The 18070-nt window shown below is 37.2% G+C and overlaps 1 protein-coding gene across 8 annotated transcripts in view; it reads left to right on the forward strand.

The window, feature by feature from the left end:
• Positions 1-18070, forward strand: part of LOC113889633 (guanylate-binding protein 6-like) — a 72905-nt gene that overhangs the window by 34294 nt on the left and 20541 nt on the right. For 5 of the 8 annotated variants that reach the window (XM_027536593.1, XM_027536591.1, XM_027536595.1 and 2 more), the window contains 4 exons: positions 5162-5442; positions 6125-6337; positions 6655-6757; positions 7119-7312. In XM_027536593.1, the coding sequence (XP_027392394.1) occupies positions 5162-5442; positions 6125-6337; positions 6655-6757; positions 7119-7312 (791 nt within the window). Of the gene's footprint in view, positions 1-5161; positions 5443-6124; positions 6338-6654; positions 6758-7118; positions 7313-8253; positions 11261-18070 lie in introns of those variants that run through there. The other 3 variants (XM_027536598.1, XM_027536599.1, XM_027536594.1) reach the window with 2 other exon arrangements.

Consider the following 18070-nt stretch of genomic DNA (forward strand, 5'->3'; position numbering starts at 1 on the left):
ATTATGAGTAACAATATACTGCAGATATTTTATATAATGTGTTTTTCAGTATTTCTATTGAATTTTATATGGAATTCTGGGCTTATGGACATTCACACTCCATGAAAAAAATGTGTATATTTTATAATTATCTTATTTGGGGGATTATAAATCTCTCCCATAAACTGCAAATTTTGTCATTGATATCTGTGACTTCCATTTATCTGAAAAATTTCTCTATTCAGAATAAAAATCACTATCTCAGTATAAAAACAGAATATGCCATTTTCTCAGGGGAAGCCTTATAAAATAAAAGTTCTTTGCAAGGTGAAAACAAAAAATATTTTGATAGTTTTGTGTGGTTCAAAAATCAGTACCAGCCTATAAATCTCTGAAAGTACCTTTAAAGCCTCAGAATTAGGAATAAATAAAATCTGATATACCTTGTCTTATCTGAATACTTACATAAGCTATTTTGCTTTTAAGGTTTTAGCAGGATACTATATTTTCAGATACTCCTTAATATGTTGGATACAGGTAGCTTTTCAATTTTTTTCTTAGTCCCAAGGCCTGAAGAACCATAAAAGTGAAGAGTCAGTAGGAAAACAAAGGTGATGATAGTAAAAGGAGATATGGCTGTGTGTGTGTGTGTGTGTGTGAAAGAGAGAGAGAGAGAGAATTTAGAAATGTAATCCCATAATCTTGTATTTTATGGACCAATGACTTGATATTTATCCCTTAAATTTGATGACCTATTTAAGGCTGGGAAAGTTGGTTGTGACCTATGTGAATACCATCAACAATGGAGCTGTACCTAGTTTGGTGAATGCAGTGATGACTCTGGTTCATCTGGAGAACTCAGCAGCTGTGCAGAAGGCAGCTGGCCACTACAGTGAGAAGATGACCTAGAGACTGAGCATCCCACAGCCCCATAAAAATATAAGCAGTACACTCTTTGGAATAAATGACAGCAAGATTCTCTATGACCCACCTCCCAGAGTAATGGAAATAAAAACAAAGATAGGATGCAGAACAAAGGAAAAAAAAGATAGACAAATAGAACCTAATTAAAGTTAAAAACTTTTGCACAAGGAAGGAAACTATAAGCAAGGTGAAAAGACAGATTTCAGAATGAAAGAAAATAATATCAAATGAAGCAACTGACAAAAAATTAATCTCCAAAACACACAAGCTACTCGTGTAGCTCAATACCAGAAAAATGAACGACCCAATCAAAACCTAAGCAAAAAAACCTAAACAGACATTTCTCCAAAGAAAACATAGACATGGCTAATAAAAACATGAAAAAATGCTCTCAACATCTCTCATTAGAGAAATGCAAATCAAAACCACTTTTGTGTATCATCTCACACTGGTCAGAATGGCCATCATGAAAAAGTCTACAAACAATAACTGCTGGAGAGGATGTGGAGAAAAGGGAACCCCCTTACACTGTTGGTGGGAATGCAAACTGGTACAACCACTGTGGAGAACAGTTTGGAGATTACTTAGAAAACTGTGAATAGATCTGCCACATGACCCAGAAATCCCACTGCTGGGCATATACATTGAAGAAACCAGAATTGAAAGAGACACATGTACTCCAGTGTTCATTGCAGCACTGCTTACAATAGCTAGGGCATGGAAGCAACCTAGATGTCCATTGGCAGACGAATTGATAAAGAAGTTGTGGCACATATACACAATGGAATATTCAGTTCAGTTCAGTTTAGTCGCTCAGTTGTGTCCAACTCTTTGCAACTCCATGAACCACAGCATGCCAGGCCTCCCTGTCCATCACCAACTCCCGGAGTTTACTCAAACTCATGTCCATTGAGTTGGTGATGCCATCCAGTCATCTCATCCTCTGTCATCCCCTTTTCCTCCCGCCCTCAATCCTTGCCAGCATCAGGGTCTTTTCCAATGAGTCAACTCTTCGCATGAGGTGGCCAAAGTATTGGAGTTTCAGCTTCAAAATCAGTCCTTCCAATGAACACTCAGGACTGATCTCCTTGAGGATGGATTGGTTGGATCTCCTTGCAGTCCAAGGGACTCTCAAGAGTCTTCTCCAATGCCACAGTTCAAAAGCATCAATTCTTCTGCACTCAGCTTTCTTTATAGTCCAACTCTCACATTCATACATGACTACTGGAAAAACCATATCCTTGACTAGAAGGACCTTTGTTGACAAAATAATATCTCTGCTTTTGAATATGCTATCTAGGTTGGTCATAACTCTCTTTCCAAGGAGTAAGCATATTTTAATTTCATGGCTGTAATCACCATCTGCAGGGATTTTGGAGCCCCCCAAAATAAAGTCAGCCACTGTTTCCCCTGTATACCCATCTATTTGCCATGAAGTGATGGGACTGGATACCATGATCTTAGTTTTCTGAATGTGGAGTTTTAAGCCAATCTTTTCACTCTCCTTTTTCACTTCCATCAAGAGGCTCTTTAGTTCTTCACTTTTTGCCTTAAGGGTGGTGTCATCTGCATATCTGAGGTTATTGATATTTCTCCCAGCAATCTCGATTCCAGATTGTGCTTCTTCCAGCCCAGCATTTCTCATAATGTACTCTGCATATAAGTTAAATAAGCAGGGTGACAATATACAGCCTTGACATACTCCTTTTCCTATTTGGAACTGGTCTGTTGTTCCATGTCCATTTCTAACTGTTGCTTCCTGGCCTGCATATGGGTTTCTCGAGAGGCAGGTCAGGTGGTCTGGTATTCCCAACTCTTTCATAATTTTCCACAGTTTATTGTGATCCACACAGTCAAAGGCTTTGGCATAGTAAATAAAGCAGAAATAGATGTTTTTTTCTGGAACTCTCTTGCTTTTTTGATGATCTGGCAGATGTTGGCAATTTGATCTCTGGTTTCTCTGCCTTTTCTAAAATGAGCTTGAACATACGGAAGTTCATGGTTCACGTATTGCTGAAGCCTGGGTTGTAGAATTTTTAGCATTACTTTACTAGTGTGTGAGATGAGTGCAATTGTGCAGTAGTGTGAGCATTCTTTGGCATTACCTTTCTTTGGGATTGGAATGAAAAAACTCAGCCATAAAAAGGAATGCATTCGAATCAGATCTAATGTGGTGGATGAAACTGTAACCTATTATACAGTGTGCAGTAAGTCAGAAAGAGAAAGACAAATACTATATATTAATGCATATTTGCAAAATTTAGAAAGACAGTAATGACTGTCCTACATGTAGGGCAGCAGAGGGGACACAGATATAAAGAAATTTTGGACTCAGTGGGAGAAGGTGAGGGTTGGATGATTTGAGAGAATAGCATTGAAATTGTACATTACCATTTGTAAAACAGATGACCAGTGGAAGTTTGATGCATAAAGCAGAGCACCCAAAGCCGGTGCTCTGGGACAACTCAGAGGGATAGGGTGGGGAGGGAAGTGGGAAGGGGGTTAGGATTTGAGTAGACATGTATACTCATGGCCAATTCATGTTGATATATGGTAAAAACCATCACTATATTGTAAAGTAATTATCCTTCAATTAAATAAATAATTTAAACAAAATGAAAATTCTTAAAGAGATGGAAATACCAGACCACCTTCTTGCCTCCTGAGAAATCTGTATGCAGCTCAAGAAGCAACAGTTAGAACCAGACATGGAACAATGGACTAGTTCCAAATTGGGAAAAGACTACATCAAGGCTGTATATTGTCACCTTGCTTATTTAACTTATTTACAGAGTACATCATGCGAAATGCCAGGCTCGATGATGCACAAGCTGGAATCAACATTGCTGGGAGAAATATTAATAACCTCAGATATGCAGATGACACCACCATTATGGTAGGAAGTGAAGAGGAACTAAAGAGCCTCTTGATGAAAGTGAAAGAAGAGAATGAAAAAGCTCACTTAAAACTCAGCATTCAAAAGATGAAGATCAAGGCATCTGGTCCCATCACTGCATGGCATATAGATGGTAAAACAATGAAAACATTGAGAGACTTTATTTTCTTAGGCTCCAAAATCACTGCAGATGGTGACTGCAGCCATGAAATTAAAGATGCTTGCTCCTTGGAAGGAAAGCTGTGACAAACATAGACAGCATATTAAAAAAAACAGAGACTTTACTTTGCTGACAGAGGTCTGTATAGTCAAAGCTATGGATTGTCCAATAGTCATGTTTGGATGTGAGAGCTGGATCATATAAAGAAGGCTGAGCGCCGAAGAATTCATGCTTTTGAACTGTGATGCTGGAGAAGACTCTTGAGAATCCCTTGGACTGCAAAGAGATTCAACCAGTTAATGCTAAAGGAAAGCAGTCCTGAATATTCATTGGAAGGACTGATGCTGAAGCTGAAGCTCCAATTCTTTGGCTACCTGATGGAAAGAACTGACTCATCGAAAAAGATCCTGATGCTGGGAATGATTGATACAGGAATAGAAGGGGATGACAGAGAACAAGATGGTTGGGTGGTATCACTGACTCAATGAACTTGAGTTTGAGCAAGCTCCAGGAGTTAGTGAAGGACAGGGAAGCCTGGCATGCTGCAGTCCATGGGGTCATGAAGAGTTGGACAGGACTGAGCAACTGAACAATATCTGGGGAACTATAAATCTCTCCCATAAACTGCAAATTTTGTCACTGATATCTGTGACTTCCATTTATTTGAAAAATTTCTCTATTCAGAAAAAATTACTATCTCAGTATAAAAACAGAATATGCCATTTTCTCAGGGGAAACCTTATACAACAAAAGTTCTTTGCAAGGAGAAAACAAAAAATATTTTGAGAGTTTTGTGTGGTTCAAATATCAGTACTAGCCTATAAATCTCTGAAAGTACCTTTAAAGCCTCAGAATTAGGAATAAATAAAATCTGATATACCCTGTCTTATCTGAATACCTATGTAAGCTATTTTGCTTTTAAGGTTTTAGTAGGATACTATATTTTTCAGATACTCCTTAGGTTGGATACAGGTAGATTTTCAATTCTTTTTTAGCCCCAAGAACCATAAAAGTGAAGAGTCAGTAGGAAAACAAAGGTGATGATAGTAAAAGGAGATATGGCTGTGTGTGTGTGCGTGTGTGTGTGTGTGTGAGAGAGAGAGAGAGAGAGAGACAGATACTTTAGAAATGTAATCTCATAATCTTGTATTTTATGGACCAATGACTTGATATTTATCCCTTAAATTTGATGGCCTTTTCAGGGCTGGGAAAGTTGGTTGTGACCTACATGGATACCATCAACAATGGAGCTGTACCTTGTTTGGAGAATGCAGTCACATCTCTGGCTCATTTGGAGAACTCAGCAGCTGTGCAAAAGGCAGCTGACCACTACAGTGAGAAGATGACCCAGCAACTGAGCCTCCCCACAGACACGTTCCAGGAGCTGCTAGAGGTGCACGCAGCCTGTGAGAAGGAAGCCATTGCCATCTTCATGGAGCGCTCCTTCAAGGATGAAAATCAGGAATTCCAGAAGAATCTTGTGGTAACTCGTCTTAATAGTTACCATTTCTCCCCTCCCCTTGATGAATGAAACCTAGAAATGCCACTACCAGCCACATGGCTCACCCCTCACTCAAAAGTAGTCTGTGTTCTCAGGAAGGATAGAGTTACAAAGGAGTATATTTTGTTTTTTATTCTGTTAAACCTCAGTAGTTTATCTAGAAATCTCTCTAGTTTTCTGATGAAAAATAAGTATATATATCCTCCTAAAGTATATATATCTTTGGATTCCAAATATGTCTGGAACACCCAAAAGTCATTCTTAAGTTGCTTTAGTTTTCTGTGAACATCATCCCATGAAGAAGAATCCAAATTTCTCTAATCAGACCCTTATGCCAGGCCATTTTCAACCTAGGTTGCTCCTTGCTGTAGCATTGAATATAGAATCAATAGCTGCAATGAACTGTAGAGATTAGATAATGCAACACCAACATTTCAGATGAAGAACCTGAAGGGAGGTTGAGAAACTTTCCTGTGGTCTTTCAGAGAGTTTTCAGGGTTGGGAGTAAATCAGAACTTGTGATTGCTTTTTTAATTTTGTGTCCTCCAGCAAAATATTTTTCTAATGAGGACAGCAGTTAGATCATTCTTTCTATCAAATTCTTTGAAATTTTATCCCCTCTTTTTCATTCTTCTTGTGACATCCCTCTACATTTCACTTCCAGGAAATTATAAAGAACAAGAAGGAGGATTTTGTGTTACAGAATGAAGAGGCATCTGTCAAATACTGCCAGGTTAAACTTGATGAGATTTCCAAGACCCTAATGGAAAGTATTTCAGCGGGCATTTTTTCTGTTCCTGGAGGTTATGAACTCTACAGGAAAGCAAAGGAAAGGTTTGAACAGGATTATCATCAAGTGCCCAGAAAAGGAGTGAAGGTGAGGACACATAGAGCATGGGGAGTCTACAGAATAGAGTCTAGAGGGGTCTCCTGAAAATCTGAGAGCACAGAACTAGGTGTGGGCAATGAAAGAGCATGGAGATATGGCAGCTTTAGCTCTTAAGATCCACTACTTGAAATTTATTCCTGAGGAGAGTAGAGATATGTATTCTCAAAACATGAGTATGGAGCTTGGACTTGCTGTAGGGAACCACCACAGAATTTTAAACATGAAGCAAAAATTACATACATGTTTTTGCAGCACTAATCTTCTCAGTGGAAATCTAAGTTCTATGCTCCTTCGTGGTTCCCCAGGCAAATGAAGTCCTCCAGAGCTTTCTTCAGTCACAAGCAGCATTAGAGAAATCCATCCTGCAGGCAGATAAAGCACTCACTGATGGGGAGAAGACTGTAGCAGGTATGGGGTAGCACTCTGCTCACAGTGGGATGGGTAGGTTCCTGCAGTGACCTCTAATAGGTACAAGAGCAAAGCCTTCCTGATACAAGGAACTTCCTCTCCTTCTGTGAAACAACTCTACTACATCTGAAAACAGCAAGAGATGTGGTTGGATGTGGTTAGATGTCAGCCAAACAGTTTTTACCATCACATTCTGAAATGTGCTCTTGATGGTGTGGACACAGGGTTTGGGGTGTGGGGTATGGCAGTGGGAATTCAGAGATTTCTCCTCTCTTTCTAATTTGGTTTGGTCTCTGAGCTCTGGAGCATAAAGATCTGTCTTCATCTTACTTTTATTCCTTTCTGAACTTTCCTGGGGCAGAAGAGCGGGCTAGGAATGAGATAGCTGAGAAGGAACGGGAGCTGCTGAAACAGAAACTGCAAGAACAGCAGCAGGAGATGGAGGCGCAAAAGAAGAGTTTCCAGGAAAACATAGCCCAGCTGACAGAGAAGCTGGAGAAAGAAAAAGAAAACCTACTGAGAGAGATGAATATGATGTTGGAGCATAAGATGAAGGTAAGTCAGGCTGTGGCCTTAGTCGTGCTCAATGGTCATTACCCTGGGACATCAGGAAGGGATGGGCGAAGTTTACAGCAAGACCATGGAGGAAGCATCATTGCCATTTACTGCTTCTGATTCATTAAAACCCTTAGAATTATTCCTAAATAATTAAAAATATTAAGAATAAAAAAATAAGGCTTTAATTTCTACTATACATGTAGACTTTGAAGAGTTCAGGACGAGTATTGATTCCTCAAACCCTTGGAAATTATAAATAGGGTTTAAGTAGCTATTTGGGGAAATTTTAAATGATCCTGGGAAGCTCAATTAGACAGATATTCCAACAGTATATATTTAATATGAGCAGCAACTAGTTTGCTTTCAGGATCCCTGCCAATTACCAGGAACTCTGTTCTCAGCCATAGGCCCTGAGATAGAGCTATGCTGCAATAAAACTATCAAAAATGTCCAAACTTAAAAACACTGGGATGTGGCAGCTTCTAAACTTGCTGCATTGCCTCCAGGGGTGGAGAAATACCCAAGATACTGTATGGCATAAAGAGAATTCTATCATTGTCCACTTGGATGTCCTTATAGCAGATTTCTATAATTCTCACCATCCTGAGAATTATTGCAGCCTGATCCAAGGTTACCTCTGAAATGCATAACATTTATCTGAAATGCATAACATTTGTCCTCATGTGAGGCTTAGCCTCCTGGCAAAACCCAATAGTGTGTGAATATTAGTAAGGCTGTAAACTACACTTTCTCTTAATAGTCCTGTCAAAACTAGGAGATAGTCCCTGTTACAAAACTCCCCTTTCTTGATTGAGTAAGAGAGAACAATTTTATGAGTAAAACAAAGATAGTTTGACAAAGTTCTTAAATGCAAAATGTAGTCTTTGAAAAAAATGAGAATTTAAAACATATTACTTCCCTCTTTGCTTTATTTCTAGGTCCAAGAAACTCTGCTTAATGAAGGTTTTAGAGAGAAATCTGAGTTGATGAGTGCAGAAATAAATCAGTTAAAAAATATGATTGGTGATACTAAAGAAAAGGATACTCCCTGGGTTACAAAAGCCTTGGACAAATTTGGTGATGAGCTCACTTCAATATTGAGTTCTCCAGCTAAACTTCTTGGGCAGATTGTGAAAGGGATAGGCTCTTTATTTAAAAAGTAGCTCTCATTTCAAAGAAATTATGGAGCATGGGTATATGTTCTGGACTCTTTTTGTTATGCATGCTTTTCATTTTTGTTCAGCAAAGCTTCAAATATAAAAAGTGGCTACTAGAGGATATCAATGTCTGGCCCATATTAGATAAAATAAATATGGACATTTTGAAATAGCAGGTTCACTTTTAGGATATGTATCTGTATGTGGAAAATCATGTATTATAATATCTGAGTGCACACACACACACACACACACACACACATATATATACATACATACATGAAAGAGGTTCATCAAAGCACTACTTTTAAAGGCAAAAGATTGGAGTCTAGTTAAATGTCCATCAGGAATCTAGTTAAATGTCCATCTATAAAAATTGGTAATATACTTTATGTATGTGCAATACTGAAATACCTTGTATTTAGCCAATAAATGGACTGCTGCTGCTGCTGCTGCTAAGTCGCTTCAGTCGTGTCCGACTCTGTGCGACCCCGTAGACAGCAGCCCACCAGGCTTCCCAGTCCCTGGGATTCTCCAGGCAAGAACACTGGAGTGGGTTGCCATTTTCTTCTCCAATGCATGAAAGTGAAAAGTGAAAGTAAAGTTGCTCAGTCGTGACCGACTCAGCGACCCCATGGACTGCAGCCCACCAGGCTCCTCCGTCCATGGGATTTTCCAGGCAAGAGTACTGGAGTGGGGTGCCATTGCCTTCTCCGAATAAATGGACAATGCAGCTCCATCTGTATGAATATAGAACAAACTTGAAGATATACTATAGAGTGAAAAAATAAGGTACAAGTATTATGGATAATATTTTCACTGCAAAAAGATATGGGCACCCATATGTATGTAGAGATAAAACATCTCTGGAAAGATTTATTAGAAATTGGAATCATCGATTCTTTCTGAGGAGAACAGCATGTGGAAGGGGCACATGATTTTCATTATATACTCCATATTTCAGAAAGATTGTATTACCATTTTGTAAATAAGTTACTAGGAAAGCATAAAATGTAATACAATTATAATACTAACAAAAAATGTGAAATTTGCTATTAGATGATGAAATTGCTCATTGCCTCTAGAAATGACATTAGCCTGCTCAATGAATTAGATCAGAATACTAAAAAGTATAAAATTTGCATCCTAACCTTGCTTTCATTTTGTCCTTGGCTTTTAATTCCTTGTATTTGCTTCAAAAATAGGTATAAACTTTCCTGTTACCCTTTGAAATCACAGCTAGAGTAGTATTTACTTCCTATGTTTGAATTATACTTTTCAGATAGTAGAAGCAGATCACTAAACATTAAGAATATGCCCTGATGAGAGGAATCCCATCACAGCTGAATGTTCAGTGGTGGCCTGGCTGCAGTAGGCAAGTGCAGAAGCGGGGATTTACCACTGCAGAAATGGGTGCCCTGATGTTATTGGGGATGATATGCCCTGATGATGGAGGCCAGGTGTTGGCATTTAAATAATCAGAAGTCAAGTACATGCAATGATAGTAATGAGCATCATAGTTTGTCTTATCTTAGGTTGCTATAACAAATTACCATAGATTGGGTGGCTAGCAAAACAAATGTTTATTCCTCCCATTCTGGAGGCTGTAAGTCCAAAAGCAGTGTGCCAGCATTGTTGGATTCTTGGTAAGCATCCTACTCCAGCTTTACAGATGGTAGTTTTCTTGTTGTGTCCTCACATATTGGGAAAAGAAAGAAAACTCTTATGATATGTTTTTGTTTTAAGGGCACTAATCAGATTCATGAAGGTCTCAACCTCATGCCTAATTTCCTCCTAAAAGTCTCAGTTCCAGATAACATCATACTGGGGAAAATTTGGCATTTAGGGTTTCATTAGATGAATTTTGAAGAACACAAGCATTCAATTGATAACATGATTGGACATGGCAGCCAGTTGGATGTGACCAGGTGTAACTAACCCTGGTACTTATTTTCAAATAAAAGTAAAGTTCCTTTGAGGACAAGAACAATTATATATATATTTTTGTATATCTCCATGGGGTATGTTTAGGCAAAGAATGTACAGAATAAGTATCAGCTTGGAAAAAAAAAAAAGGATACATGTGTGACTGTTTTCAATTGCCAGAAAGACATGAATACTCAAAAGGTCTGTGGTAATACTTCAGATTTTAGACACCAGATAAATGTCTCTAAGGTGATTTAAGGCTAACAGAATGAAAGAAACTTTTCTGGCATAACACCTTCCTCTGAGTCCTCGTATATCACAGTCTGTGCCTCTGCAAAGATGTTAACACATCTTTACTGAAGAGTTTAAATGGTTCCATCCAGTTGTGGCCTCAAATGTTCAAAAGGAAGAATGACTTTGCCCTTTTAAAGCAAGAAACTTTATATCAATGAATATGTGACCAATAAATGGAAAAGTTTAATGTAAAGGCAAACTATACTATATAAATATTTGTTTCCACTGACAACTCAAATCAAATATGTGTTCTAATCTCTTAGAGATGCTCTGAATTGAAGAACAAGAAGAAAAAAATTGACATTTTCAAATTGGATGCATATGGGATATCATCCAGTGCTTGTATTTCTCTGACTTATTTCACTTAGGTGTTCTAGAAGTCCATCCATGTTGTCTCCAATGACAGGATATCCTCCTTTTTTGTGTGGCCAAATTGTGTTCCATTGTGTGCATGTGTCAAGTCTTTTTTTATTTTTTCAAGCATTAGGGAGCATTTAGGTTATTTTCCTATGGTGTCAATTGTGAGGAATGCATCAATAAACATGAGAGTGCATACATTTCTTTGAAATACTGTTTTTATTTCCTTTCAATAAAAATAATAGAACCAACATGTAGTGATCATTTAAAGAAAGACAAAGTCTTTTAGAGGTTGTTAACTGCATTGTTGCTGTTCAATTGCTAAGTCATCTCCGACTCTGCAATCCCATAGATGGTAGCATGCCAGGCTCTTCTGTCCTCCACTATCTCCTTGAGTTTGCTCAAACTCATGTCTATTGAGTCAGTGATGCTATTTAATTATCTCATCATCTGTCACCTCTTCTCCTTGTGTCTTCAGTCTTTTTCTATCAGCAGGGTCTTTTCCAATGAACTGGCTCTTTGCATCAGGTGCATCAGGTGGCCGAAGTTTTGGAGCTTCAGCTTCAGCATCAGTCCTTCCAATGAATATTCAGGGTTGATTTCCTTTAGGATTGACTGGTTTGATGTCCTTGCAATGCAATGGACTCTCAAGCGTCTTCTCCAACACCACAGTTTATTTATTTATTTTAAATTTAAATTTATTTATTTTAATTGGAGGCTAATTTCTTTACAATATTGTATTGGTTTTGCCATACATCAACATGAATCTGCCACAGGTATACACATGTTGCCCATCCTGAACCCCTATCCCACCTCCCTCCCCGTACCATCCCTCTGGGTCATCCCAGTGCACCAGCACCAAGCATCCTGTATCCTGCATTGAACCTGGACTGGTGATTCATTTCTTATATGATATTATACATGTTTCAATGCCATTCTCCCAAATCATCCCACCCTCTCCTTCTCCCACAGAGTCCAAAAGACTGTTCTATACATCTGTGTCTCTTTAGCTGTCTTGCATACAGGGTTATTGTTACCATCTTTCTAAATTCCATATATATGCATTAGTATATTGTATTGGTGTTTTTCTTTCTGGCTTACTTTACTCTGTATAATAGGCTCCAGTTTTATCCACATCATTAGAACTGATTCAAATGCATTTTTTTAAATGGCTGAGTAATACTCCATTGTGTATATGTACCACAGCTTTCTTATCCATTCATCTGCTGATGGACATCTAGGTTGCTTCCATGTCCTGGCTATTGTAAACAGTGCTGCGATGAACATTGGGGTACACGTGTTTTTTCAATTCTGGTTTCCTCAGTGTGTATGCCCAGCAGTGGGATTGCTGGGTCATAAGGCAGTTCTATTTCCAGTTTTCTAGGAAGCTCCACACTGTTCTCCATAGTGGCTGTACTAGTTTGCACTCCCACCAACAGTGTAAGAGGGTTCCCTTTTCTCCACACCCTCTTCAGCATTTATTGCTTGTAGACTTTTGGATCGCAGCCATTCTGACTGGCATGAGATGGTACCTCATAGTGGTTTTGATTTGCATTTCTCTGGTAATAAGTGATGTTGAGCATCTTTTCATGTGTTTGTTAGCCATCTGTATGTCTTCTTTGGAGAAATGTCTATTTAGTTCTTTGGCCCATTTTTTGATTGGGTCATTTATTTTTCTGGAATTGAGCTGTAGGAGTTGCTTGTATATTTTTGAGATTAGTTGTTTGTCAGTTGATTCATTTGCTATTATTTTCTCCCGTTCTGAAGGCTGTCTTTTCACCTTGCTTATAGTTTCTTTTGTTGTGCAGAAGCTTTTAAGTTTAATTAGGTCCCATTTGTTTATTTTTGCTTTTATTTCCAATATTCTGGGAGGTGGGTCATAGAGGATCCTGCTGTGATGTATGTCAGACAGTGTTTTGCCTATGTTCTTCTCTAGGAGTTTTACAGTTTCTGGTCTTACGTTTAGATCTTTAATCCATTTTGAGTTTATTTTTGTGTATGGTGTTAGAAAGTGTTTTAGTTTCATTCTTTTACAACCGGTTGACCAGTTTTCCCAGCACCACTTGTTAAAGAGATTGTCTTTTTTCCATTGTATATTCTTGCCTCCTTTGTCAAAGATAAGGTGTCCATAGGTGCCTGGATTTATCTCTGGGCTTTCTATTTTGTTCCATTGATCTATATTTCTGTCTTTGTGCCAGTACCATACTGTCTTGATGACTGTGGCTTTGTAGTACAGCCTGATGTCGGGCAGGTTGATTCCTCCAGTTCCATTCTTCTTTCTCAAGATTGCTTTGGCTATTCAAGGTTTTTTGTATTTCCATACAAATTGTGAAATTATTTGTTCTAGCTCTGTGAAGAATACCACTGGTAGCTTGATAGGGATTGCACTGAATCTATAGATTGCTTTGGGTAGTATACTCATTTTCACTATATTGATTCTTCCAATCCATGAACATAGTATATTTCTCCATCTATTAGTGTCCTCTTTGATTTCTTTCACCAGTGTTTTATAGTTTTCTATATAGGTCTTTAGTTTCTTTAGGTAGATATATTTCTAAGTATTTTATTCTTTTCGTTGCAATGGTGAACGGAATTGTTTCCTTAATTTCTCTTTCTATTTTCTCATTATTAGTGTATAGGAGTGCAAGGGATTTCTGTGTGTTGATTTTATATCCTGCAACTTTACTGTATTCATTGATTAGCTCTAGTAATTTTCTGGTGGAGTCTTTAGGGTTTTCTATGTAGAGGATCATGTCATCTGCAAACAGTGAGAGTTTTACTTCTTTCCAATTTGGATTCCTTTTATTTCTTTTTCTGCTCTGATTGCTGTGGCCAAAACTTCCAAAATTATGTAGAATAGTCATGGTGACAGTGGGCACCCTTGTCTTATTCCTGACTTCAGGGGAAATGCTTTCAATTTTTTACCATTGAGATTAATGTTTGCTGTGGGTTTGTCATATATAGCTTTTATTATGTTGAGATATGTTCCTTCTATTCCTGCTTTCTGGAGAGTTTTTTTTTTTTTTTATCATAAATGGATGTTGAATTTTGTCAAAGGCTTTCTCTGCATCTATTGGGATAATCATATGGCTTTTATTTTTCAATTTGTTGATGTGGCAACACCACAGTTTAAAAGCATCAATACTTCAGTGCTCAGTCTTCTTTATGGTCCAACTCTTACATTTGTACATGACTACTAGAAAAACCCAGCTTTGACTATACTAACCTTTGTCAGAATAGTGATGTCTTTACTTTTTAATATGCTATCTAGGTTTGTTATAGCTTTTCTTCCAAGGAGCAAGTGTCTTTTAATTTCATGGCTGTGGTCAGTGCTAACACTGATTAATTCACACACCCATTAAGGGATATTAAGGCTTCTTTGGTGGCTCAGATGGTAAAGAATCTGCCTGGGATGCAGGAGACCTGGGTTCAGTCCTTGAGTTGGGAATATCCCCTGGAGAAGGGAATGGTTACCCACTCCAGTATTCTGGTCTGGAGAATTCCATGGACTATACAGTCCATGGGGTCACAAAGAGTCAGACACGACTGAGCAACTTTCACATTCACTAGTTCAAGGGTTTGTTTATTGATTATTTCAAAGAACTAACTCTTTTAAAAAAAATTCCTGCCTTATTTTAATGTTATTAATTTTCTTTATCTCCACGATAATTTGTATCATTTACTCTGATAGTCCTGGATTCTGCTTATTTTTCTATTTATTTAAATAGTAAGGTCAGGTTGATGATTTCAGGGTTCTTCATATTTGGTTTTTTTTTTGGTAATCATTTACAAGTATAATTTTCCAACTTAGCTCTGATTTTGCTACATATTGTAAGTTTTTTGTGTGTGCTTTTATTTTCATTTTTCAATAAGTATTATATAATATTTCTTGTGATTTTATCTTTGACCCATTTGTTAAAATGGTGTTATCTAGTTTACACATATTTGTGAACTTCCCAGCTCTATTCCTGCTATTTATTTCTAGTTTTATTCCATTGTGGTCAGAAAAGAAACTTTGTATGATTTCAAGCATTTAAAAGTTTATGAAGACTTTTTTTTTCATAACATGTATTCTGTCCTTGAAAATATTCAGTGTGCATCTGGGAAAATCTGTATTCTTTTCTTGTTTGATGAAGTTTTGTTAGATTGAATTAATCTAGTGTTGTTCAAGGCCTCTACTTTGTTATTAACTTTCAGTCTGATTTTTCTATCCATTATTGATTGTAGGATATTAAAATCTCCTGCTATTATTTGTGAATGTCTTCTTTCCTCTTTTCAATTTCAATCTCTGTGTACTTAGACCTAAAGTAAGATTTTTATAGATAGCATATAGTTGGACCACTTCTAAAATTTAATCCATTCTGCCAATCTACTGGTTTGATTGGAGAATTAATGCATTTACAGTTGACAGGGAAGCGATTAATCAATTTGCATTTAAAGAAATTATTCATAAGATAGAACTGTTTCATTACTATTTTGTTATTTCTTTTTCACTTTTTTGTCCTTCATTTGTTTTATTTATGCCTTCTTTTATGGTTAGTTCTTTTTGTAGTAGACATATGTAGACATAGTTTGATTCCCTTCACCTTCCTTTTGCATATATTCTAAAGATATTTTCTTTGTGATAGCCATGGAATTACATATCATACTTTTATGTTATAAAATCAATTTTAAATGGATAAAAACTTGACTTCAAATGCATACAAAAATCCTACTAAATTATTTCTCTGTCTCCCCTGCCACTTTATGTTCTTGATAAAATAAAATTACATCTTTAAATATTGTCTATTATACAGAGTGAAGTAAGCCAGAAGGAAAAACATCAATACAGTATACTAACGCATATATATGGAATTTAGAAAGGTGGTAACAATAACCCGGTGTACGAGACAGCAAAAGAGACACTGATGTATAGAACAGTCTTATGGACTCTGTGGGAAAGGGAGAGGGTGGGAAGATTTGGGAGAATGACATTGAAACATGTAAAATATCATGTATGAAACGAGTTGCCAGTCCAGGTTCGATGCACGATACTGGATGCTTGGGGCTGGTGCACTGGGATGACCCAGAGGGATGGTATGGGGAGGGAGGAGGGCGGAGGGTTCAGGATGGGGAACACATGTATACCTGTGGTGGATTCATTTTGATATTTGGCAAAACTAATACAATTATGTAAAGTTTAAAAATAAAATAAAATTAAAAAAATAAATATTGTCCATTCATTAACATAGATTTATAATTTTTATGTATTTGTTTTCTAAATACTGTAGAAAATAAAAGGTGGAGTTATAACCCAAAATTACAATAATACCAGTTTTTATGTTTACTTATAATCCTTTGCCAGACATCTTTATATCTTCATATGCATTCCAGTTACTGTCTAATATTTTTTATTTAAACCTGCAGGACTCACATTATAATTTCTTGTAAAGCAGGTCCAATAGTAACGAAGCTCTCAGCTTTTGTTTTCTGGAAATGCCTTAATTTCTACCTCGTTTTTGAAGGAGAATTGTATTAGAATTCTTATCTGACAAGGACTTCCCCCCCCTCAACTTTCAATACTTTAAATGTATCATTCCACTGCCTTCTGGCCTCCAAGGTTTTTGCTGAGAAAGTTGGTTGATTGTCCTATTAGATGTGATGTGTAGCTTCTTTCTTGGTTTCAAGATTCTCTTTTTGCCTTTTGACAGTTGACTATGTCTCAGCTTGAGTCTCAATGGATTTATGGTTTTTTGAGTTGAGATTTGTAGACTCATGGCTTTCATCACATTGACATTTTTTTTTTCCTGCCTTTGTTTTCTCAAATAATCTCTTTGCCTTTCCTCTTGCCTTCTTCTTCACTGACTTCCATAATGTAAATATTGGTACCCCACAAGTCTCTTAAAAATTATTTCTTCCTTCTGTTCCTGAATCTTGATAATTTCAAATGTTTTATCCTCAAGTTTGTTGATTCTTTCTTCTGCCTGCTGAAGGCTGATTCTCTCTAGAAAATTTCTAAATTCAGTTATTTTCTGGCCTCAGAATTTTTGTTTAGTTACTTTTTATAATTTCTATTTTTGTTGCTCTACTGATTTTGCTCACATATTGCTTATTTGATTTTCTTTAGTTTTTTCCCTTAATTTTTAGGGTAATTAGAAAATAATTTTAAAGTCTTTGCCTAGAACATCTAGTGTATATGTTTCTCCAGGGATGTTTTTTGCCATTTATTTCATTCCTTTGATAGGCCATGATTTCCTATTTCTTTGTATGCCTTATGATTTTTGTTGTTATTGAAAATTGGGCATTTATAAAACTATCCAACTTTCCCATTGTATTAATTCTGGCTTGTGCCAAGGAAGTCTTTTACTGAACTTGCCCTTGGTTTTGAGACTTGGGAATTATCTAAGGAAAAATTTTAGTCATTTTAGGTCATTTCTGGGCATCCATATTCCTTGGACCTGTGTATGGCTTTTTCAATTCTTTCATGGATGTGCTGCTTTAAGTGTGTTAATTTTTAAAGTGTCTTTTTGGATCTTTAGATGTTCTGCTGTTTGTCTCCATTCTGAAAAGGAAATATTCTATTTCTCCTCTCAACACTCTGTTCTTTACACTTTACTTCTGGTCACCATAGCATTTTCTTCACACTAAGCAGTTCTGATAGTAACTGTCAAGAGTTACTCTATAACCTAGAGGTTAAGGGCCCAGTCCCTCAGGACTTCCCTTGCTTCATCTGTCAATTGCAAGTCTAGATTGTCACCTGTACTTCTGACTAACCAGCTACAGACTGGAGGCTCAAATGTCTCCTCTTCAGAATCAATAATTTGCTAGAGTGCTCTACAGAACACAGAGAAAACTGTTCGCTTGCTATCTTATTGATCTACTAAAAAAGGATACAATCCCTGAAACAAGATAGAAGAGATTCATAGGGCCAGGTATTTAAAAAGTATGGAGCTTCTGTGCCCCTTCTAGACATGCCACCCTTTGACACCTAACCATCTTCACCAAAACTGAAGTTCCCCTAGCTTCTTTAGTTAAAATGTTT

Source organism: Bos indicus x Bos taurus, chromosome 3, assembly GCF_003369695.1.
Source record: "Bos indicus x Bos taurus breed Angus x Brahman F1 hybrid chromosome 3, Bos_hybrid_MaternalHap_v2.0, whole genome shotgun sequence".
Lineage (NCBI taxonomy): Eukaryota > Metazoa > Chordata > Mammalia > Artiodactyla > Bovidae > Bos > Bos indicus x Bos taurus.